This window comes from Prionailurus bengalensis, chromosome A2 (assembly GCF_016509475.1).
Source record: "Prionailurus bengalensis isolate Pbe53 chromosome A2, Fcat_Pben_1.1_paternal_pri, whole genome shotgun sequence".
NCBI classification, from domain to species: Eukaryota; Metazoa; Chordata; class Mammalia; order Carnivora; family Felidae; genus Prionailurus; species Prionailurus bengalensis.
This window is the reverse complement of record NC_057348.1, coordinates 21,315,799-21,340,000: the sequence shown is the minus strand read 5'-3', so window position 1 is coordinate 21,340,000 and position 24,202 is coordinate 21,315,799. Positions and strand designations below refer to the sequence as shown.

Here is a 24,202-nt window from a genome sequence, read left to right as displayed (position 1 = left end):
GAGCTCAGCCGACTGGTGGGGACAGAATGGAGAAACCTTGAGACAGCCAAGAAAGCAGAATATGAAGGTAAATAGAGACTAGGTGCAACTATCTCAGCTTTCTAAACAAGGGGGTGTTTTCAGGAATGCACGTGCATAGACAGGTTTTACTCTCTTGTTCTTACCTCTTGCACATGAACTGTGTGTTGGGGACTGTCTCAAATGGCTCCCAGCCAACAGTTTAAATGCCAGCCTTGTCCTGACTGAGCAAGCACTGCCCCTGACTTGGCCTTTGGTCCTGGTGGGGTTTTTTTTTTCCCCTAAAAAAATTTCTCAAATATTTTGCTATTAAAAATTGCATGGTTTTCTTCTTTTGTTGAGTCTTATAAGCATACGTGTGTTGAGCTGGGGAATGATTATATAAGAATGTTAAGTAGAATTTTGGTTAAAATTCATCCAAAAGGGAACATTCAAAATCAGGATCTGTTATGGCTCTCGATAAGCCACATATTTAAGCTCCAGGCTGAGGCTTGGCTGAAAGCGCTTGGTTTCCTAGGCCAGTCTTGGCCTGTGCTATGTCTGCAGTCATAGCTACTTTTAAGGCACTTGGAGTCCCTGATAAAGTTCACCTGCCTTCATTTTCCTTTTACTCTGTAATTAAGTTATTTGGGGCCATGAGCTATCATTTAAAGATTTGATGGTTCTTAATTAGCCTTTAGGGACAAATACCTGAGAGATATTGGGGGGGCGGGGGCAGGTATTGTTTTTTTTAAATGTCAGACATACCTTTAATAAATGAGTAGTGAACATTAGATTAGGCAGGACTCTTGCCTTGGAGCTATATTTTTTTCCATTTGGAATTGTATATATTGTTCATTTTGCCAGATTAGAGCTGTCTCTCTATGGTTCACCACTGTGATCAACCATTACTCTTCTTGGCTGGGTCTAAATCTGCTATTTTCCAGCAAGAATAAAGAAATTAATTGTTAAGCCTGCCTCCTTTATTAAAATGTATGGTATTTCCTAAGAAATTTTTCTAAAAAAAAAGATTTTAGTCTTTTCGTTTATATCAATTGATTGATAATTGTAAAATTATCTGACAGGCTTCCCCAAACATCTTCTGCAGAATTCTAATCCTACAAGATGCTCAGACAGAAAAACCTTTGTGGCAAAACCAGTTTGAGAAGCATTCCAAACACTTCCACTCTTGGAAACTTATAGTGCATATTCCCATAGTAAAGTCTTTAAGTCCTACCATAAACACCTGTGTTTTGTCACCTGGCATTTTCTGAAACTTGATCAAGTATTCATATAATGCTTTCTAGTATCATAAAGAACAAATATTTTGCAGAACACTAAGAAACCCTAGTCAATTCCATAAAAACCTCGAACTTTTCTTTGGTATTTGACCTTACTGAAAGTTAAGACCAAATATCACTCCATTGGAGGAATATTGGAGATGAAGCTCATGTGAATGTAAAGCCCAGTCTAGGGCAGATGAAGCCAGTCACATGTGGCTGGTTATTTAGAGTGTGAACAAGAGAGACAAATGTGCTGGATGTAAAAGTACAAACGCTGGAGCAGGGCTGGAGAGAGGGGCAAAGGAGGGCTTCCAGGAGAGTCTCCTAAATTCAAATGGGAGTCTGAAATGGGAAAACCAAGTGAGGATGAGCTGGGTATGACTCAGCAGTGTCTGCCTGAGACACAAAATCTGAACTTGTGGTGTTTGGACCAAAACCCAGTGTGGGTTTGAACTCAAAACCCAAAGTTTGGAGTTGGGCTAGTTTCATTTAACAGTCGTCTTTTCCAGCGCAGCCCGTTGGGCTCTTCCCAGAAGGAGCCAACAGGTAGCCAGTCCAATATTCGATCCACAGGCCTGAATTTTTCTTTTTTCAACTTCATTTTTTTGCTCTCCCATTTTACTGTGTCATTTGTGTAATGAAAATACTAGAATTTAATGTGGGGGTCTAGGTCATTCAGTGGTTTTGTTTTGTTTTGTTTTGTTTTTTTTACTGCTGGCACAAGGAAATGGGTTGTTCCAATGGCCTTTGTCCCTCACGTTCATTGTACAGAGGATCTATAAACTGGGACAGTGTTAATGAGTGATGACAGGCCCATACAGGCAACTCTTACAGCAAGGAAGCTCTGACTTGCTTGACTTTCACATTCTTATGCTCATGGAGGACTGGAGCTGTTGCTTCTTGATTCTCTTTAAAGCCATGTGATCTTGAGCTATTTTCCACTCCTTAGATCAGCCAACAGTAGCCTTTTGAATTCCATGTTGGAGGGTTAATGTGTGGCAGTGGAATGTGCTATCATAAGTCAGGGCTACATGTTGCTGGTTCTCTCTGTGTCCTTGGACAAGTTACTACCTATCTCCCAGCCTCAGCTTGCCCATGTGAGGAGTGGGGAAGATTTCCCATTTATGAATAGTGAAGCAAAATAATCCCTGTATTGTGAGAGCTTTGGGAACACATTTCTAGACTTTTCTAGTAAGGGTCCAGCCTGCTAGCTCCCAAAAAGACTGGGAATGTGATTGTTGGGGCTACTGGCTATGGAGGGGTAGGACAGAGCAGCTCGAAGGAGAAAAGGGTACAGCAAGCGGTGCTCCACAGCCCAGAACTGGCACAAGCAAATGTTCCTCTTGTATTTTGGATGAAAGAAGAGTGATTTCTTGGAACTTTAGCTGATTTAGGATGATCTATGGTCAGTATTGAACTGCTCAGCCTCAGGAAACCTGGTTCTGTCAGTACATTGTCCATTGTTTCATATGTGTATATATATTCCCTGCTTCTGATGACTGTAGCCTGGAGTATCATGCATTTTTTCCCCTCAGGGTTTATTAAACATGACCTCTTTGCTTCATTAGGATGTAGAAAGTAGTGTTTAATTTTCCCTAAAACCTTGTGAAGGAGGCAGTAAGCTACTTTTCCCTTACAGAGTTAATTTTCTTCAGCTGCTAAACCCCATGACACTAATGACAAGAGTCCTCAAATCGTAGTAAAATTGGGTGCAAGGAATCAGGAAAATAGTGTAAGTAACAATTGTGCCAAAATTAATAATGGGCCATGGAATTGCTTCATGTTGAAATTATAAATAATTTATAATGCTATTAATACTAGAATAATGGTAGCGCTTCTCATCTTCAGGGTGCCTTGTGAGATTAACCACGTTGGTTACGCTGGTGACGTGTTTAAATAAAACCTGTGCTTTCTGAATGTGTGTTGCAGTCTTAACATTCTTGAAATCTTTGCAGACCAGTTCTCAAGATGGGATAGGAAAGCTGGACGCTAGGTTACCAAGTGAAATCGGCCCGACTCCTCCTGTGTTGAGACTAGTCATCTACTGTTCCTTCCGTTGAGACAGAACTGTTGCCTGTGTTTTTACTAGTCCTGTTGAATGCAATGGATGGTATTTTGAATTCCTGGGTTAAAAACAGAATTGAAAATCTGAAATGCCTTTACAGAGCGGGCAGCTAAAGTTGCTGAGCAGCAGGAGAGAGAGCGAGCAGCACAGCAACAGCAGCCGAGTGCTTCTCCCCGAGCAGGCACCCCTGTGGGGGCTCTCATGGGGGTGGTGCCACCACCAACACCAATGGGGATGCTCAATCAGCAGTTGACACCTGTTGCAGGTAAAAACAGGAGCTAAGACCATTTTTTTCCACTTTAAGAAATTCCTTCATTTTTTTTTTTCTCCAATGAGGAGTAGGCCACAATCTCTAGGCTTTTCTCATGGCAGAGTCAAAGTTTCCAGTCGTCCATGTCGTCCTTCTGTCGCCTTTCCCATATGGGCAATGCCTCCCCTCTGCCCCAGAAATGGGCCCTGGGCCCAGCCCTGGGAATTAGTAGGGAGCAGCTCTAGCCTGGCTGTGGGCATGGTCTGGCGATACTCTCCACCCCAGACTGCTCTGGATATAGAGCCCTATAGCAGAAAACCTAAACAGACCCTGAATTCTGTTCTGGAGGGGCTCCCGAGAGAAAACACGAAACTAAGCACTTAGGTGATACTGATTTTCCCGTCTCATTCCAGGGTTCAGTTTGCCTTGTTCTGCTGCAGCCATCCTTAAAAGACTGACCATTTAAAAGGATTTTTGACAGTGAATTCTAAATCCTTTCTTGGTCACTAATGTGCATGACTGCTAAGTGGAGTACAAAGTCCTTATTCAATTCATTGTGCCCACTCTGTAATGCTTTTCTATTTAATTACATTAAACTGCATTTTCTGTTAGTATCCCAGTCACATATTTGTAAAAAAAAAGAAAAGAAAATGATGAATGTGGTTTGCTTGTGTGTGTTGTCTCTGGTTCTGGTAGCCATGGCAAATTTGGCTATTCTTGAATTGAATATCCTTGTCTGATGTGTCTCCAACGAGAAGCCCATAGATCACTTCTCAGGTCCTTCCTTCGTGATCTCCCTAAGCCTGGTGAGGTCCATACAAGCCACCTGAGTGTCTTCTGAAGCAAGCGGTCTGACTTCTTTTCGCAGGGAGTCCAAGACAGTGTTGTTCAAGGCAGGCTCATTGGGATGCTGTTTTTGTTTTTGCTTTTTTGTATTTGCTTTTCAAGGAAGAGTAGCGTAGGATAACTTTTTCATTGTCGCTCCTACCTTTTGTGATGGCAAGTTCTCAAATGCACTGTCGCTCAACTCAGCAGTTGCACTCGCCAGAGCACATCTGAATCATGGCTTTTCAGTACTCTCAGTGTAACTGACGTTGATCTAACAAATCTCATAATCGCCTGCTCTATTCCATGGCCCATTTTGGTTAACGGGATTCCAGAGGGTTTTAGAAATCAGGCCTTGAACATGGGGACTTTTGAAAGTTAGAATTCCCTCGTTGACATCCTGTTTTGTTGCGTTTGATATGTGATACTGTAGCACTGTGCCCTTGACTAAAAAGCCCAGGGACACGTTAACAAAATGAATTCAAACAGCTAAAACTATTAAAACACAGCAGCTGCAGCATTTTAGCTCCCTGTTGGGGAATACCATCATAGCGCTCTGAGGGGCAAGGAGTTGGGCGGGGGGGGGGAACCCTTTCACATTATTAAGCATGTGCTGCCCAGATTCCAGGCCATGGGAGTGAAGGGCAAGCAAGCATCCTGTACGGTCACCAGTCTTTGGTCCACAGTGGGAACTTTGCAGCTGACAGGGTGATTTTTCTTGGGTTTACAGATTGCTTAGGGCCTAAGTCTTAGCCTTGTTGCTGTCTGAGACCAGCTTTGCTTACAAGCATTAAAGCTCATTTGAACACATGTGACTGGGATAATAAGTGCCAAAGTACAGTTTAATGAAGACAAGTGTCATGGCTTTCAGTTCTTAATACTTTTCTTCAACCACAGCCCGTGAAGGCTGCGTTCAGATGGGCTTTTGTAATTGAAAGCAAAGCCTCCTAATGTCCTTAAACTCCCACCTATTTACCCATAAGAGCTGGAGCTGGTGGTGTGGTTAAAAGGCAGTTTGGCAGTTTTGTTTAAGATGATGGTATCTGTTCAAAAGTACTTTTTACTCTCTGAACTCTCATTTTAAAAACCATGAAACTCATAATCCTATTTCATGTATAGAGGTACTATTTAGAATTCGCTTTATTGGTGTGTGTGATTTTAAGTTTTTCAGTCAGCTTAGATATGACTAATGAAGCAGGCTGAACCAATCTCAGAATTTTCAGTAATGTTATAGCTTCAAAAGACTAAACTTTTATCAATAGATACCTTTCAGTAATCCTTATGGGAAAGTCAAAGAGTAAAGTCCTTAGAATCTGGAGTTTTCCACTGTTTCCCAGGGTCCTCCTACAAAGAGTGTTTTGTAAAAATGAGGTTTGGCACCCGTCCCTCAAGCTTCCCTTCGTGCAGGAAGCTGGGACCAAAGGTGATTGCATTCTGGGGGGAGCCTTATGTTTTGTTTATTGTGATCATTTCAAATCCCAGAAGAGTTAAGTTGTTTTTCTTGCTCAAAAAAAATGTCGTGTGGCTTTAAAGTTCTTTTGATAGGTGAGTTTTTGACATTTTGAAATTATTTTCTTTCTTTCACTCCTTTTGCCAAAAATACTGGTTTCCTGAAACTCTTCCCTAGCCAGCAGAAAATATTTTGTGTTATGAAGATACGCTTTGAAAATAAAGGAATAAAGTCCTCTGTTCACAGAAAGTCTGTACCTCATTTAAAATGTTCCCTGTTAACTGAAGGTTTATGTGAGGGCATTTGTGAACTTGGAGACAGTAATGACAATTGGCATTTTCTCACATCAGCAGAGCCTGATTCTCCAGCCATTCCTTCTGAGGTCTGCGTGCCTGCTACCGAGTGACCTGGGATTAGCTTAGCTTGGCTTGGGAGGGTTTAGGTTTTATCTTTGTTTTACATGTTTAGAGATCTAAAGATGAAACATCATCCATTGTGATGGCTCTTCTCTGTTCCCCAGCTCAAGCCTGAACATGATCCATTTTTACCAAGTAGTGGTGGGGCTAGAAGGGAAGAGGAAGCCTTAAAAGGCTCTTGCCCACTACCCCCCTCCACCCCCACACACCCCAAGCTGGAGAACCATGCTTTGTAATCAGGGCTGTGCGCCTCATTTCCCTCCATTCCAGTGTCCCCTCATGTGCACCCATGATAGGCGTAAGAGTGTGGGCAGAGTGGGGTGATGGGGTTTAGTCTGTTGAATTAGAACCGCAGTTGCAGAACTGGTCACTCTGTTTGAACAGCTTGCAATAACATGACCTTGGGAAGGCTGTTACTGGAACTCCTCTTTATTATTATTTAATTAAAAACATGCAACATATTTATCCCAGGGAAGATAACTGCAAATAATAATCTACTAAGTACTAATTCATCCACAAGTGTTGGATTTCATATTTGTAACTTTTTATTTTGTTCATTATTGCAACAAAATAATTGCACTAATTGCTGTTATCCCACACAGTACTAAGGGCGCTTTATTCATTGGTAGTGCATGGGGGGGATTTGTTATTACTTCGCTCATGTTGCATGTTAATGATGCATGTCTGAAATTTGTTGTGTCCTTCAAGGCATGATGGGTGGCTATCCGCCAGGCCTTCCACCTTTGCAGGGCCCAGTTGATGGCCTTGTTAGCATGGGCAGCATGCAGCCACTTCACCCTGGGGGGCCTCCACCCCACCATCTTCCGCCAGGTGTGCCCGGCCTCCCGGGCATCCCACCACCGGGTAAGAACTTCATCCTCCTTCACTCATTAATCTCATCTTCATATTCTCTTTTTTCCTCCCTCAGCCAGTTGTTCCCGGAGGTACCTGCTGCCCACTGTGGCCAGGCCTTTCCTCACTGAGAATCCCAGGGATGTCAGCAGCAGGGCCTGTCCCGTGTATTTGAGCAGGCGCCTCAGCACCTGTGCCCTTGGGCACCTGGCTCCCTAGCAGCAGCAGAGGACACATGGCAGAGACCAGACTCAGCAGACCAGGGGGCAGAAGGCATACTCTCATACCACTCAGACAATTTGACGTGTGCTCAGAAAACCGAATACAGCCTAGGAAGGTCATGCCCTCTTTATCAGTGAATGATACATGGATGATCAGTGAACGATATCCCAAATGGCTAGTTCTGAGTCACATAGGAAAGCACTTTGGGTCCTGAGGGCACTTCTTCCTCTGATTCAGTTCTTCTCTCACAAGGTCTTCTGTATGGAATCCCTGCTCCATCTCCTTCTCAAATAGCCCTTCTAAGGGGATTGCAGAGTCACTGATCACGGTGAATAAATCCTTCAGCCAATCATTCTAGGAACAAAAAGGAGGGAGGGAACGAATTTGCAATGAACACGTTTTCTGTATATGAGTCCCCTAAGAAGTATGACATAAGACCTTAAAGAGCAGCATAGCCCTCCCATACTAACTGTGGACACTGGTTTATCTGTCAGCAGAAGCTCAGAATTTATTTCATGTAGAAGCATATAAATGGAGTTCAGAACTAGCTACAGATTTACTTTGTAAATAGTAAGTTGAAATATTACTTTATTGTGAAAGGAAGATCGCAGGTTCCCATATTGATTGCCATCAAATGCAAAAGAACTGACCTTTAGCTGTAATCTAGTTGGAGGGAATGTGACCTGAAGATAACTTAGAAGAGCATTGGGGCCATTATCCAAAATACCAGCTAAAGGCCTGGCCCAGATGACAAAATGTAGAAATGTTAGGCTTGCCTCCAGCAGTGTTGGGTTATACAGAGTTCCAGAAGTGCTTCAGAGGTACACCCAGCAGTGGGCAGGGTGAGTGAACCTGGTGGCTTGACCTAGAGCCTCCAGCCACACTCTTATGAGTATTGCTTAGAGAATGGCCATAACTCCACACAAGTGTTTGATTCAGATATACCCGAAGAGGAAATGTTCATGGCAGTGGGTACTTCATTTTAGAAGTAGTGGCCTGTGTGGGAGTTACTCTTGCAGCAAAAGTCAGTCATAAGATGGGTGTGCCCCTGTGGCAAGTAGAATTGGCCATAATTCTGTACCTTCTCACCTTGACTTAGAGTACCCTATCTGACTGACTCAGACCAGGTTGGAGTTGACTTCTGGGTGCATTTGGTACTCAGTGGGAGCCACATCTGAGGCCAGTACCCTCTAAGTAGCAGATACCTTTTGGTGGGTGTTGAGCACAGCTGTGTCCCTTTCCCCACTTCTTAGAGTGTTTAAAGTGCATTTGAAGGAGGCACACACTTACCTTTTAGTTGGGGAGACAGGGAAGAACTCTTAGTGCCCACACACACGCACGCACACACCTGCTTAGGCTTGGAGGAGAGGAGGACTCTGGGAGCTCCTCTGCTGATTCAGCCCATGCTCTCACTGCCTGCCCCTTTGCATGGCATTTTAAAACAGGAAGCAGAGGGGATTGCTGAGTTGTCTGTGCTCCCCTGCAGAAAAGGAGAAAGGCAGCTCAGGGAGGCCCCTCATGTTGTGGGATCTGAGGAGGGTGAGTGTCCCGGAGGGGCGCGGTGCACAGGGGTTAGTATGTTGGATCAGCAGCTTACCCACCACAGCTTCTTAACCCAGTCACAAATAATCATCAGGATTCTGCTGTGGTGATCTGGAATATAAAAATCCCCACTTTGTAAACAGAAAGCTTATTTGTACTACCACATTCTCTTTAACAAATGTCTAATACTTCCTGAAGTGGCATTTAGCAATTCAGAACCTTAGAATAGTGTACTGGTGCTGCCTGGCCAAAATAGCAACATTTTGAATCTAGAAAATCTAGTATGTGAGGTGAGCTCCTTTTGACCCTTCTTTGCAGCCAGCAGGATTTGTTTAAAAGTTTAAACAGGGGTTTGACTGTAGTTTGTTAGTTTTTAACAAACTGGAACCCTTCCTTATTTCAATGTTTTATGAGAATAATAAATGGACAGTCCTGAGATGAAAACAGCCCCAGACACAAAAGTTAGGACATCTCACGTTTATCAGCTAGTACCTGTGGGACAGAAGTTGCTTGTGAGGCATCATCACTGGGAAGTTTATAAACTTACAGAGTACAAATGTAGAAAGAGTACAAAGTTTATAAACATACAGAGTGCAAATGTAGTAAGACCACGAAATCTTTTCTCTTTCCCTTTGTCATTTTTGCATTTGAAGTGATAGCAACGAGGCTGATTTACTTCCAGATGATCCTTTTCCAAGTACTGCTCTACCAGATGGAAGTGACCTGTCTGCCAGTATTAGTGACTCCAGTTAGAACCAGGGGTGCTGGGGGCCTGTGAGTGGACCGCAAGGATGTGCCTCCAGCCACCACAGAGCTCATTTAACCGTGCGCTTGCACAGCCTCTCCCCTGTGTCCCTGCTGTCCTAGCACACCGCCTGCTGCTGAGCCTGAGTGCAGCACCATCACTGCCAAAATGAAACTTGGGCTCCAGTTTCAGGAAAATGTGTTGTCAGAAGAAAAACACCTTGAAAATAGAGGTGTATTCTGACTATAGTTTACCTAGGGAAGTACTAGAATTTTATGCAGGGTTCAAATCATTTCTAAGCCATGAATAATTAATGTACATCTGACAAGTTGTACTACCTTTGTACTTAAAATAGCTAGAAAACCAAAGAATGTGAACTTTCTATTTGAATGCTGCATCCTGTTCTGGGGGCTTAGGGTTCTTATCCACAAAGATTCAAGGGCAGAGATCCATAGGTTTGCATTATAAATGGCATCATTTCTTATCAGGCAGTAGTTTTTCAGTAGCCATCTCAACTCAGAACCTCTAACTGTGCCATTGCGTTCTGAATTATAGGTGTGATGAACCAAGGAGTGGCCCCTATGGTAGGGACTCCAGCGCCAGGCGGAAGTCCGTACGGACAGCAGGTGAGCCTCCCAGCTGGATTTTCTAGGACTTGACAGAATTCAGGTTATCCTCTTTCTCAGAGCATGTGGCAAGTATTTTTTCCCTCACCATGTGCCCTGTGCTCTTTCAGGTGGGAGTTTTGGGGCCTCCAGGGCAGCAGGCACCACCTCCGTATCCTGGCCCACATCCAGCCGGCCCCCCTGTCATACAGCAGCCAACAACGCCCATGTTTGTGGCTCCCCCACCGAAGACACAACGGCTTCTCCACTCAGAGGCCTACCTGAAATACATTGAAGGACTCAGTGCTGAGTCCAACAGCATTAGCAAGTGGGACCAAACCCTGGCAGGTAAGGAGAGTCCTTCTCAACAAGCCTTTGTGAAAGCCGTGCATCATCAAAGTCCTCTCACTGTGATTGGCGTGTTATGCCATGGGGTAGAGATCCACTTTTCGTATATAAGTAAAATAAATTTTATCTTGAACATCACACACCGAAGATGGTGGGGAATTTTTGCTCAATTTCTAGACTTTGTTTTGTCATAAGCATCACTGCTGTCTTTTTAAGTATATTCTGAATTTTTTCAACAGTTTTTCAGGCATTTGAGCATCAGCACAGATGCACTTGGGTAAATTAAAAATTAACTTCAGTTCAGTTTTAAAAAAGAAAAGAATATTGGAAAACATGTTTCAGATAACCTGTTGAGTCTTTATTTAGCTCAGAGGACTTCCTGAGTGGGTTTTCAGTACCCACTAAAATAACGTGCCTGGCTTCTGGGAAGAAATGTGGAAGTTCCTACTCATTCTTCATTTCTTTTTTTTTTTTTTTTCAACGTTTATTTATTTTTGGGACAGAGAGAGAGACAGAGCATGAACGGGGGAGGGGCAGAGAGAGAGGGAGACACAGAATCGGAAACTGGCTCCAGGCTCTGAGCCATCAGCCCAGAGCCTGACGCGGGGCTCGAACTCCCGGACCGCGAGATCGTGACCTGGCTGAAGTCGGACGCTTAACCGACTGCGCCACCCAGGCGCCCCTCATTCTGCATTTCTAAACCTAATTTGATTTCTTTCAGAAGTATGTTTTCTCTTTCCTCACATTTACCTTTTTAGGAATTTTTGTTAACACTAAAGAAATTGATTATCAGGACTGCCTACAACAAAATAGTAGTGATCAGATCTTTTAGGTGTTTGTGCAACTCTTGTGTTCCCTTTTAGAGAATTATGTTATATGTGCAGCTCTTTTGTGAAGTCATTATTATAAATTAGATAATTTCTAAAATACATAGCATAAAATAAGACATCCTTAGCTAGGTAGTCTCATACCTAAGCACGTGGTTTTCTAAAAACCAAGATGCCTAATAAAATAATAGGCATTTGCTTGGAAATACACTGTAGGGTTAAAATTCATAATATTTAATAAATAATAAGTGTTAGGGGTACCTGGGTGACGCAGCTGGTTAAGCATCCAACTGCTGGTTTCCATCCAGGCCACAGTCTCACAATTAGTTCGTGGGTTCAAGCCCTGCACTGGGCTCTGCGCTGACAATACAGAGCCGGCCTGGGATTCTTTCTCTCTGAGCCTCCCCCACTGGAGCATGCGTGCACCTCAAAATAAATATCCTTTAAACTTTAAAAAAATCTTTAAAAAATATTAAATGTTACATGCTTTAGTAAATCTCTCAGGCCTTAGGACTGAGGGGGAGTTGTTACCTACTTATATTTTTCCTTATTCCTACTTATATTTCTCCGTGTGTATTTTAATTTTCAGCTCGAAGACGCGATGTCCATTTGTCAAAAGAACAGGAGAGCCGCCTGCCCTCTCACTGGCTGAAAAGTAAAGGGGCCCATACCACCATGGCAGATGCCCTCTGGCGCCTTCGGGATTTGATGCTCCGAGATACCCTCAACATTCGCCAAGCATACAATCTAGAAAATCTTTAATCACGTCAATTACGTTTCTTTTATAGAAGCATAAAAAGTTTTGTGGAACAGTAGCCATTTTAGTTACTGGGGGCGGGAGGGGAGGAACAAAGGATGATAATTTTTATTGCATTTTACTGTACATCACAAGGCCATTTTTATATAAGGACACTTTTAATAAGCTATTTCAATTTGTTTTTGTTATATTAAGTTGATTTTATCAAATACACAGAGATTTTTTTGCATATGTTTCCTTCGTTTAAAACCAGTTTCATAATTGGTTGTATATGTAGACTTGGAGTTTTATCTTTTTACTTGTTGCCATGGAACTGAAACCATCAAAGGTTTTTGTCTTGGCTTGGGGTTTTTGATTTTGGTTTTTGGTTTTGTTTTTTAAAAAAGAACAAACAAAATGAAAAAAAAATACATACACACACACACGCACACACACGCACCCATGAGAGTTTACAGATTAGTTTAAGTTGACAATGAAATGTGAAGTTGGTCCTAGTTTACATCTTACAGAGGGGAGTGCACTGATGTCTGCTTCATGTGCCTCAGTATCTCAAGTCACTTTAGCAGAAGTGAAGGGTTGTTTTTAGGTTCTAGGTGTTTGGCAGACATGGCACATTTGCTCTATGGACTCAGAGGCTTGCTCCAGAAATCTGAAGTCAGTGCTGTGCATCCTTCTGCAGCTGGTACATTGCCCAGACACCTGCGGGGCAGAGCAGTGTTTCTTGTGCTGTTGGTCATATATGGTGTCAGTTATTTTTGCAGAACATGTGCACAACCCTGAACTGTATTTAGTCTTGGCAGGTAAGTTTAAGGGTACTTTTGATCTATTTATAATGAATTCACAATTTAATCCTATACTTCTTAGATTTAAAATTTTAAATCTCTTACATTGAAAAAATTGAAGTTTACCTTGAAGAAAGCATTGAGGTGTGCATGGAGGTGATTTATTTTTCAAACCTAACACCTAACCCAGCATAGGGAAGGGAGTGTATATGAGCTGTGTCAGAAGCATAATTGTAAAAGAGTAGATTGTCTACATATGCAAATATGTTTTCGTACCTTTATTTCCTCATCAGATGTGGCATTTTTTCCTTCTGACTTTCAGCACTGCAATTCTCAACCAGAAATTTAAGGCTTTCTAGAATGTTTTTTTAAATTTAGCTTGTGCTTTTGAATTTCAGGAGAAAATAATTATAATTTAAGAAAATACTAAAAAAGACCATTACGGATCCCAGACACTTGGGCTTGACCCTGTCTCTCTTAGGTGACCCTAGAAGAAATATTTGCAGGTAGTGTATGATGCTCAGACAGGTAGAAAGCATCAAACCTGGAACAGTATTTCACTCCACGGTTTTGAAACCTGCTTTTTTGTAACAAGATGGTTGTAATGTTGGTGGAGCTTCCCTTACTGTTTGTAAATGGAGAGAGTGACCCTCACAGGATACTTTCTTCTTTTAATCTGGTATAAATCAATACCTGGATATTTAATTGCCATTCTTACTAAATCATGAGGACAAAAAGAGTGTAGAATGGAAGAAAAGCCTCTTGTATCTAGGTACTTTAAATACAGGAGGCTCTTGTAACTTAATTGCGTATAGTCAACCACTGGATCTCAGTTTGCATCAAGTATTTTAAATAATTCTGACTTTTAAAAAATGTATTGCAGTAGTATGTCAGTACCTTATTGTTAAACTGAATCAGATAAAGAAATCTTCAGTTCCTAGTTATTTGGGCCATTGAATCATCATGGACTGTATAATACAATCAGATTATTTTATTTCTAGACATTCTTGAATTACACCAAAGAACCTGAAATCTAATTTTGGTTAAGTTATTTATTTATTTCATTCACCCATTTTATTTCCCCTTTTAAGGTCTGGATGAGACTTCTTTGGGAAGCCTCTACAAACTCTTCACTGTGGGCTAGGGTGGGGCATTAGAAGCCAGGGCACTCCTCCTCCCGGCTCCTTCCCAGTGTCTAGAGGTGCTGTAGAAACCATAGATCCAGCCAGGGGCTTCCCGAAGGCAGTGCAGAGCCGGGCCAGGGGGCCGGTAGGCAGGCCCTAATTAAGTTTAAAAAAAAAAAAAAATCTATGTATTTATTTTAGAATCATGTCTTTCTGTATATTAACTTGGAGAATATCAGTTAATATTTAGGATATAAGATTTGAGGTCAACCATCTTCCAAAAAAGATAAGCCAAAAAAAAAAAAAAAAAAAGTCCTGACTTAAAAAAGTACAAGTAAACTATATACATCTTTTTTTTTTTTTCCCCAATGACTTTTAGGAACTAGTGATATGGCTTAGAAAGTATAATGGCCTAAATGTTTTCAAAATGTAAGTTCATATGGAAAAGAGTTTTGTTTATATGGGGGAAAAACCTATTGGTTTAAAATAGTAGGTCAGCCAACTGATTTAAAAGGCGCTGAATTGCCTTGTTTTGAACCCCCCTTCTCTTCCTATGAGGAAGCACTGAAAGGGGATGCTTCCCTGTGTGAAATCTCAAACTGGTGTTGTTGACTTTTGAGCTTGAACATTTTCAGACCTAATTAAAACTTGGTTTATTCTAATTTCTGTATCAAAGGAGGTTTAAGTGGGAACTAGTCTTATAACATGTATGTATCATATGTTTGTTCATTTAAAGCTTTTTAATCCAAATAAAAATGGAGTTTGCAAAGTGATTTGGATTAACCAGGTTTGGTTGTTCTGTTAAAGCTTGTGTCAGATGTAAGTGTCAAGCAGATTTAATTGCTGCAAGTCTAGATTTTATGCTGACAGGGACACAGCTGCCAATTTAAGGGAACAAAGCTCCTCAGGTAGAGGCACAAGTCAGTGACCAGACCCTGGTTCAGGGCTTAGGCTGCATTAACACAAGCTGAATGTAGTCACACTGCAGCTTGACATGCCCCACGCCAAGCATCTCAGGCAGGCAGTCAAGGAATTCCTGACATGTCCTCACCATGGGTGGAAATACAGGTCGAAGTTTAAATTGTAGAGTTACTGATGGTGGAAGTCAGGAAAGCGTGTCTTATATCATAAAGCAGTGTAAGCCATTTGAAATAGCTGCCTGTGGCCAGAAGAGACCAGTGGCCCAGTTGTGTCTTTACATATGCTTGTAATACAGCTCTTAAAGACATGACCACACTTTTAATAGAAAGTGTTGGTAAAATCAACCGTTTTCCTCTAATATCACTTTGCAAATCCCTGTGGCTCTGTTCTCCTAAATGTTTGGGGCTGTACTGCATCTATGCTCATGGGCATATTTTGAATGATCATTGATACGTAGTCAGACATTTCCTGCTGAACAGCATGAGCAAACAAGTACTGTTACTGTGTTCCTTTTTAGCTTGGAAGTGTGCTAGGTCAGCTGAATGAATGTTCAGAACTGAGCAAATTAATAGACTATTTCTGTCCCCACAATAGACATAGTATTCACTTCTTGTGGGTTGCACATAAATGTGGCAAGAAATTCTAAATTTAATGCACATGTGTAAAGACTGAGAGCTGACACTGTACTTTTTTTTTTTAACGTTTTATTTTGAGAGAGAGACAGAGTACAAGCAGGGGAGGGGCAGAGAGAGAGGGAGTCACAGAATTTGAAGCAGGCTCCAGGCTCCGAGCTGTCAGCACAAAGCCCGATGCAGGGCTCAAACTCACGAACTGTGAGATCATGACCTGAGCCGAAGTCAGACGCTTAACTGAGAGAGCCACCCAGGCGCCCCTGTATGGCTTTGTCTAGGAGAGGAATTGCTTTGGAAAACACCATGGTCCAAATGTGTTTTGTTGTTGTTGTTGTTTTTTAAGAGAAGTAACTTGGGGTGAAAAAATTAGACTTACAAAAAGAAAGGAAGAGAGATTAATGTGCTTAAGTTATAACATCTTAGATTTAGGCAAGACTTCCAGAATAAAACCCTTTAGACAAAGATAGCTCCCCTTTATGATTTACTATGTGCCTAACTTAAGTACTGTCCCTATCAGTTCAGATGAATAAGTGAAGCTCCAAAGCCACGTTCTTTACCCAACACCACACCGGACGTAGATTTCAAGCAACAAATGCTAGTTCCATTTTTGTCATTCTAGAAGTATTACGGTTTTTAAAATTTGAGTTATTAAATTTTTTGCCTTGTACTTCACACTAGGGGGCACAGCAGTTCTGTAATCAGCATATAAGAGCATTGCTCTTCACATTATTTAAGTTCCCTTAGCAGTTCCAGTGTGTGAGAAGTAGGGTAGAGTCATATTGTATAGTAGGAGGCTTAAAATTTTTTTGAGGTGAAGCTTAAAAGCTTTCACTTAGGTTAACAAAGATTAGTTCTTACTTTGTAGCATCCAAACAACATACTCTGAGAGTATCTTCAATTTAATCCAACAGATGCTTAGCTAGTCTCCTTGCCTGGAAATGAGACATTTCTTATCATCTTCAAAGTTCTGTTGTCCATCAGTAAGTCAGAACTCTGATATATATTTTAAAAAGAAGAACAAAGAAAATGCTAAGGAAGGTTAACATGAATTTGCAGCTGTGATTCTTTCTGGGGTGCAGGCAGGGGGGCGCGCCAGGGAAGGAGCCCACAGCAGACACAGAAGTTAGCTGACAGTTTTATGGGCAGTTGTAAAAGGTGTGTAAGTTACAGATTCTCTCTAGATTACCAATACTAAACTTCTAGAACTGGGGTGGGGTATGGAATAAGGCCAAATAATTGAGAGAATCCTACTACAATTTAATTCCTCATACTGCAGTCTAATCACTAAAATGCCTATAAGGTCAGGTTCACCAGGAACTCTCTAGGTGACACTGCACAGAAGAACCTCCCTCTCCTCAGCACTGTGGGGTCATCACTGGTCTTTACGCTTAAGCCATCTCTGAGCAGTGACCCTGAGCTGCAGCTGGTGTGGATAGTGCTTTAAGGAGATCGGAGTAGTCAGTGGGTCTTTATACTGAATTGGTTCTAACATAAATGGACTAATTTAAATTAGAAAAACGGGGGGCGCCTGGGTGGCGCAGTCGGTTAAGCGGCCGACTTCAGCCAGGTCACGATCTCGCGGTCCGTGAGTTCGAGCCCCGCGTCGGGCTCTGGGCTGATGGCTCGGAGCCTGGAGCCTGTTTCCGATTCTGTGTCTCCCTCTCTCTCTGCCCCTCCCCCGTTCATGCTCTGTCTCTCTCTGTCCCAAAAATAAATAAAAAACGTTGAAAAAAAAAATAAATTAGAAAAACGGGAAGAGATGTTTGTGACAGAGATTATTGAGAATACACTGTGGCCTTAAGCATCTGCTTCTATATATTCATGAGCAGTCATTAGAAACTATTTTGAAACTTAGTCTTCTTTAATACAGATATGTTCTTGTTTGAATAGATGTTGGATGTAGTTACCAAGCAGGGATTAAAAGGGAAAAAATGGATACAGCTTCTGCTTTTCTTACCAGCTGACCCAAACTTACTCTGGGTCAAATTACAAAATCTCTCCTCTGAGCCTCCGATTCAGATGAAGTCTGTGGTTACTTTATGGTTGCTTTGCAGTGTGAAGGTTCACTTTCTCAGGGAAGAAGTAGTGTCTTTATCTTTAGCAGCTGGATGGAAGCACATCTTCATCACAGAGGGGTGGGAAGCCTGTCCCCTCTGGAGTCCTTATGGAGGTCCAGCCCTTGTATATTAGTGGGGACAGGCAAGGGGAGGGGTTATTTCTGTTCATAAGAGCACCTGACATGAGTAATGTGTGGTCAGGAATTCCCACCACCCTAGCAAATGTTGACAGATTGGTAGCTGGCAGGAATGTAATCTGCAAAATTATCTTGGTTTAAATAATCTTGCAATAGAGATCTTTTATCTCTATGTTTAAATCTAAATTCTGCAAACAAGTAATTATTTGTGGCCTAAAACAAGACTTCACAAATAATTCAGACTGAGACTGCACTAAAAAGCATCCTTGAATTTTGTTTTGTTTTTGATCCTTGAATTGTTTAAGAAATATTTTCATGGAGGGACGCCTGGGTGACTCAGTTAAGCTTCTGACTTCGGCTCTTGTCATGATCTCACAGTTGGTGGGTTCAAGCCCCTCGTTGGGCTCTGTGCTGACAGCTCAGAGCCTGGAATTTCCTTCAGATTCTGTGTCTTCCTCTCTCTGCCCCTCCGCCATTCTTGGGCATGCTCGCTCTCTCTCTCTCTCTCTCTCATGAACATTAATTTTTTTTTTTTTTTTTTTTTAGTATTTTCATCGAATGGATTTAATGGGCAAGAGTGTTTCAGGAGGAAAGTATTTTCCATAAGTGCCATCCAACAGTGACTTGGGAAGTATTCAAGCAGAGACAGGAAAACTATAAAAATTCTTTGTAAAGGCAGTTCTGGGAAGAACAAGAGATCTGAAAAGTACATTTTCAAAGGAATTGAAACCAGTAGTAAAATTTCATGTTCACTTTATTGACGGCTGAAGTTCAGTCTCTGATGCATTTTCCAGCCTTCTCTGATACTGTCGTTCTGAGGCTTTTCTACGGTAGACATCATCTGTGTCAAATAAAAATTTCACTTAGATTTTTAAGAAACAGGAATTAAAAGTACTCAGATCTGACTAATTTAACCAGTGGCCTAGAGCTCTCAAGCTCTTTCTGAATCTCACTGTTTAACTCAATGCCAAAATAAACCTCATTTAAAACAAAACTTGAGTTAGATAAGGACTATGTTAATGCAGTTCTGGACTTCAATAGCATAGTAAGAGTGTCTTCAAAGACAGGATCCTGTCCTGGCATACCTCTTAGCAATGTTTTTAAGACTTTCCTCACTTCCTCCCCTGCCCGCCCACCTCCCCCTTCCTCCCCCCCCGCCCCCCCCAAAAAATGTCTTTCTCTGAAATAATCCTTAACTGAAGTGCCTCAAAGGCACGTCTTGCCCTGCAGCTCTCTGCTACTCCCTCACCTACACCAGGAACTCAGGGTGGGGAGGTGAGGTGAGTTCCCTTGTTCTCAGCAGCTGCCCTTCAACACTGCAGATTCTTCACCCTCTTCCTTTGGGGCTTACGCCATTTGCCACAATGGGCACCTGGCTCCACCACTCCCCTTCAGTCACTGAAAATGCTGGCATCTAGCTCAGGCTCCTTGACCTCCCTGTGTGATCTTCCAGGCAACACCACCTGCCATGGGGGTGAAGCACTAGCCCCTTCACCTCCCTGACTTCTCTGGCCACCTTCTGCCATCTACTTGCGGTGTTCTCTGAAGTATTCATCCTGCTCTGACCACAACCTCTACCACCTTTCTAGCCATTCCGTCCTTGAACCTCTATCAACTTCTTCCCCAGGCCCTTGGCCCCTGAATACCTCCTCAGCCCCCTCTTGTTCTCTCTTCCTGCCCAAACCAGCTGCAGTCCCCTCTTAATAACTTCTTGACCCATCTTCAAAACCCAACTATAGACTAATCCAATTGCCTTCCTCCTGCATGCCTCACTCTGCTTTGTGGTGTAGGGCCAACTTATGCATTTAACTGGGTCCACTTGTGATGCCTGACAATCCTGTTTCCTCAGCCATGACCCTGACCCTTCTTCACTTACCCCCAGAAGGCCATGGACTCTTCTTCACACAGCTAAGTCATCAGTAAAGAATTCTTCCAGCTAACTTCCAAGGGCTGCTCTCATGCCTCTGTTCTGATCCCAAGCTCTCCCACCTTCTCAAGAGCCAGGTATGTGTAGCCTGTCTCCAGCCCCCTTTCCTGACCCGAATCTCCGTATCTTCAGGTCTCTCCTGGTGGGGGAGGGGAGGATGACCCCCCCCACACACACCCCACCCCACCCATTCACAGAGTCAGATTCCTGAGCCTCTGGGTTTCCTCCTTGCCTCTCTGGCTACTTCTAGTCATCCTTAAAATGTTGGATTTGCCTCTTTCATTCCAATCTGGTTTCAAATGACCCATAAACCCAGACCCATGAGACAGATCTGCCTGCTGAGCTTCAGATCTATAGAACTATCTCCACCTTGGCACGTCCAAAAACCCAAAAACGGAGTCTGGACTGCCCCGCCAGTGTCCCCTCCCTAACCCCACCCCTGCCGCGGCTGTCCTACCAGAAGCCTCCACCACTCATCTCCTGAGTCCACTCAGTCACAAGGCCCTGTCAGCACCATCTCCTGAGTGTCTCTCAACTCCACTCTTGGGCCCCATCTACACCCACCCGACCAGGCTATCATCTCAGGCCTGAACAACCAACAGCCTGTGTTCTTGCCTCCTCTCCACAAGAACCCACTCCCTTGTTAATCCTCCGCAGCTTAAAACCTGCAATCCTTTGGGTACGTTCTTGGTTCTCCAGTGCTTCTGGACACATCCGCCCAGGCACATTTCTAACCACTTCATCCCTCACTCCACTCACCTTCAGGCCCTCAAACAGTAATCTTTCACACCATGGCACTAGCGTCAGACTTTCACCTCCACAAACGTTCCCCTCATCTGGCTGACCTACTCAATCTTCAGGTCCCACCTGGCATGGTAACTCCTGGAAGCCTTCCCTGCACCATGTGATCCAGCTGAGGTCTCCACACTCCCCCAAGACTATCATTGCCCCCTGCCACTGTCCCCTCAGTATTGACCACACTTAATAGTAACAGTCTTTATGATGGGTCTCTGCCATTAGAGCTCTTCTGAAGGAGGGGACATTGCCTTGTTCCTTACATACTCTCATGGGTGTGTATTAAATACTGATGAATAGATGAACAAAAGGTAAGTATCTTTAGGAAGCGCTAATGTAACAGTGTTTTTAAAATAAGGGTTGGCCCATGGGGCGCCTGGGTGGCGCAGTCGGTTAAGCGTCCGACTTCAGCCAGGTCGCGATCTCGCGGTCCGCGAGTTCGAGCCCCGCGTCGGGCTCTGGGCTGATGGCTCAGAGCCTGGAGCCTGTTTCCGATTCTGTGTCTCCCTCTCTCTCTGCCCCTCCCCCGTTCATGCTCTGTCTCTCTCTGTCCCAAAAATAAATAAACGTTGAAAAAAAAATTTTTTTTTAAATAAGGGTTGGCCCAGCACCTGGATGGCTGGGTAGGTGGAACATGCAACTCTTGATCTCAGGGTTGCAGGTTCGCGGAGACCCACGTTGGGGCTAGAGATTGCTTAAAAATCTTTAATTTTTTTTTTTTTTTTAAATAGGGGCGCCTGGGTGGTTCAGTCGGTTAAGCATCTGACTTTGGCTCAGGTCACGATCTCCCGTTTGGTGGGTTTGTGCCCCACATCGGGCTCTCTGTTCTCAGGGCAGAGCCCCCTTAAGATCCTCTGTCTCCCTCCCTCTCTCTGCCCCTCCCTCACTCTGGCACCTGCTCTCTCTCAAAATTAAACAAACACAAAAAAAATTGTTTTTAAATGAGGGTTGGTAATTCGCAAGTGATAACGTGTTTCTGGAGAGGAATAAAGCAGAAATGGCCAAGGGGCTGGGAAAGGTTTTCCAGAAGGGTAACTAGCGCTAAGGCTTGGCAAAGCAATGCCAGGCATTCTTTTCACAGGCATTCTTTGCTGGGCCCTGGTGTCAGTGACTCTGCCCCGCAAAGACTGTGGCAATCCTCTAGGCCAAGGCGGACCAGCTCCCTCCAGGGTTTGGACTGAAGAATCCAGAGGGCTGACCAATTAGCAGGTGTTTCCATGAATCTTCAGGGTCGCACTCGCTTCTACAGTGCTGTGAGCAAGTGTGTTCCTTAGGACCAAATGTCACCGGCGGGCAGGGACGAAGGGGCTGGCTTGAGAGGAGGGTGTTCCGCGTGGAGTCACGTGCTCTCCCCTCAAAGAGCAGGGAAGGTCTCAAGGTTGGACACCAAAGTGCTTCGGTCGCCCCGCTTACCAGAGAGCCCGGGGCCGCGAATGTAACCGTACTTGCCCTTCTGACCACGGTTAAAGGCAGCTCAGCGCTCAGAGTGGAATGAGCAGTCTGCAACCTGACTGTCCCCCAGGGAAACGGGTCCCTTGCCGCCTCCTGCCTTCCTGAAATGAAACGGACGCTGCTGCACCCCCACTTACAGAAGGTCTCCTGGCCCACGCGCAGTTTAATCATGATCCACTCCATCGTTCCTCCCAGGACAAAAAAGAAGGGCAGGAACCTGTAAACGCCGAGTCGCTGCTTCCCGGGCACCCGCTGCAGGATCCGCTTCACCTGGGCCCTGGAAAACATGCCCGACTCAGGTCGTGGACAGGGGTTCAGCGGAACCAGGAGCGACGAGAGCTGCCCCCCAGCTCCTGGACTGGAGCTCCCGGCTGAAGACGAGTCCCGCGGCTGGCCTGCACCACCTCCAAGCAGCCGCGGAGCTGAAGGAGCTGAGCTCGGACACCCGGACCCAGAGACTGGGCGGCTCCACCAATCAGAGTGCGGTGGGGCGCGAGGACCCGCCAATCCGATTGCGGCAGAGTGCGCGTGCTCCTTAAGGTGGAGCCCAGCCTGAGGGAGCTGGCGCAGGCGCCTAGGCTCTGGAGGCGGAGTGGCCCAAGGGGGCGGGGCCTCCCACGTGGCGCCCACCCGGCTCCGCCCCAGCCTCCCCAGTGCAAGCCAGTGCTCGGAGTTGGCGGCGGCACCAGCTACTTTGCCACCGCCATCTTTTTTCTTAAAGTCCTGATAGAAGTGACGACCCTCTCTGATGGGCTAAACGTATACCGCATTGTACTATAGAGTGCAATTATGCAATTCTTTGCATTTATTTCGGGGTTGCGACTGGTGACAAGAATTCTAAAAATAACAGAATTTGATATGCATTGTTGAAAGCTGAACTTTATCACAACAAAAGTCCAAGTAATCACCTTGTGACAAACAACCCTAAAATTAAAGCCATCCTGTATCCGGGGCACTTACCGTTATACAGGGACGTGTAGGTGCTTTTTATGCATCATCTCCTTATTCACAATAATCACAGAAGAGCAGAGTGGCTCAGGAGCATGGGCTTTGTCAAACCACATCCCTTGCTCCACAAAATGGGACCCTTTCTCTGAAACTGGGAGGATTTAGAGGTAAAACAAACAAAGCACTTACCACAATGCCTGGAGCATAGTAGCTGATCAGATTATCATTAGTTAAAACAGGATGATGATGATGGCGATAACGGTTTATTGAGTGCCAGTTCTTTACATGCACTCTAAATCCTAGGGAAACTCGCCTCTATTTGCATCTTCTCCTTTTATAGATGGGAAACTGAGAAGTTAAAAGCTTGAGCCAGGTAGTAGCAGAGTTCAGACTCCAGAGCCTTCACTCTTGCTAAGTCACTAAGTCTCCATGCTTTGTTGTAAACAGCTGTCACTTTATTACCTAAGGCTAAAAAAAAAAACTGGGTCCTTATCTTTGGGAAGGGAGAGAACTATTACACAAACTAAAAAAATCAAATGAAAACTTAGTGAAAAAGTCTGGTGATGTGAACACAAAGTATACACAAATAGGCTGGAGAAGAGGGACAGAGCAAGCAGGGCCCCTGGCAAGGGTCACAGAACCGAGCTGAGCAGCCAGGCCAGTGCTGCTACCTGGATAACCTGCCTTCTCCAGCTTCCCGCCCACACTGGCTTGGCACTCACTCCAGTTTCTTTTCTTTTTTTTTTTTTTCAACGTTTATTTATTTTTGTGACAGAGAGAGACAGAGCATGAACGGGGGAGGGGCAGAGAGAGGGAGACACAGAATGGGAAACAGGCTCCAGGCTCTGAGTCATCAGCCCAGAGCCTGACGCGGGGCTGAACTCACGGACCGCTAGATCGTGACCTGGCCGAAGTCGGACGCTTAACCGACTGCGCCACCCAGGCGCCCCAACTCCAGTTTCTTTTGGTGGCTCTGGAAGCCTGTCACTGCGGGGCACCCATCTCCCGCCTGAGGAGACTTACTTGTGGACAGGTGTTCAACGCCCTCGTAGCTTCCTGGGGCTCACACGTGCCTACCCTTCCGCCTCCATCCTGCCCCATCACCTGGCCCAGGATCTGGCCCACCATATGTAAGTGCTCAGCCAAGATGCAATGTGTATTCAAATAGGCACACGCCCTTAAACCGGGAGGAGCACCCCAAGGAAACAGAGTGTCTAGCCGGCCAGGTCCCCACCGACAGGGC

General features: G+C 44.2%; 2 protein-coding genes across 48 annotated transcripts in view; one reads left to right on the top strand and one right to left on the bottom strand.

Annotated features, from left to right (window-relative positions):
- Positions 1-14,863, top strand: part of PBRM1 (polybromo 1) — a 116,882-nt gene extending 102,019 nt beyond the window's left edge. For 29 of the 47 annotated variants that reach the window (XM_043587573.1, XM_043587588.1, XM_043587574.1 and 26 more), the window contains 6 exons: positions 1-67; positions 3,446-3,610; positions 6,995-7,150; positions 10,203-10,273; positions 10,384-10,600; positions 12,017-14,863. The exon at positions 1-67 is cut by the window's left edge and continues 135 nt beyond it. In XM_043587573.1, coding sequence (XP_043443508.1) covers positions 1-67; positions 3,446-3,610; positions 6,995-7,150; positions 10,203-10,273; positions 10,384-10,600; positions 12,017-12,189 — 849 coding nt within the window. In that variant the 3' untranslated portion in view covers positions 12,190-14,863. Of the gene's footprint in view, positions 68-3,445; positions 4,250-6,994; positions 7,151-10,202; positions 10,274-10,383; positions 10,601-12,016 lie in introns of those variants that run through there. The other 18 variants (XM_043587603.1, XM_043587601.1, XM_043587599.1 and 15 more) reach the window with 4 other exon arrangements.
- A 3,710-nt stretch (positions 14,864-18,573) lies between these two features.
- Positions 18,574-22,452, bottom strand: SMIM4 (small integral membrane protein 4). The gene is made up of 2 exons (XM_043587553.1): positions 22,149-22,452; positions 18,574-18,678 (listed from the first exon to the last, which is right to left on the bottom strand). Exons 1-2 carry the CDS (start codon positions 22,297-22,299, stop codon positions 18,587-18,589), a joined length of 243 nt encoding a protein of 80 aa, XP_043443488.1. The 5' UTR covers positions 22,300-22,452; the 3' UTR covers positions 18,574-18,586.
- Between the last annotated feature and the right edge of the window lie 1,750 nt (positions 22,453-24,202).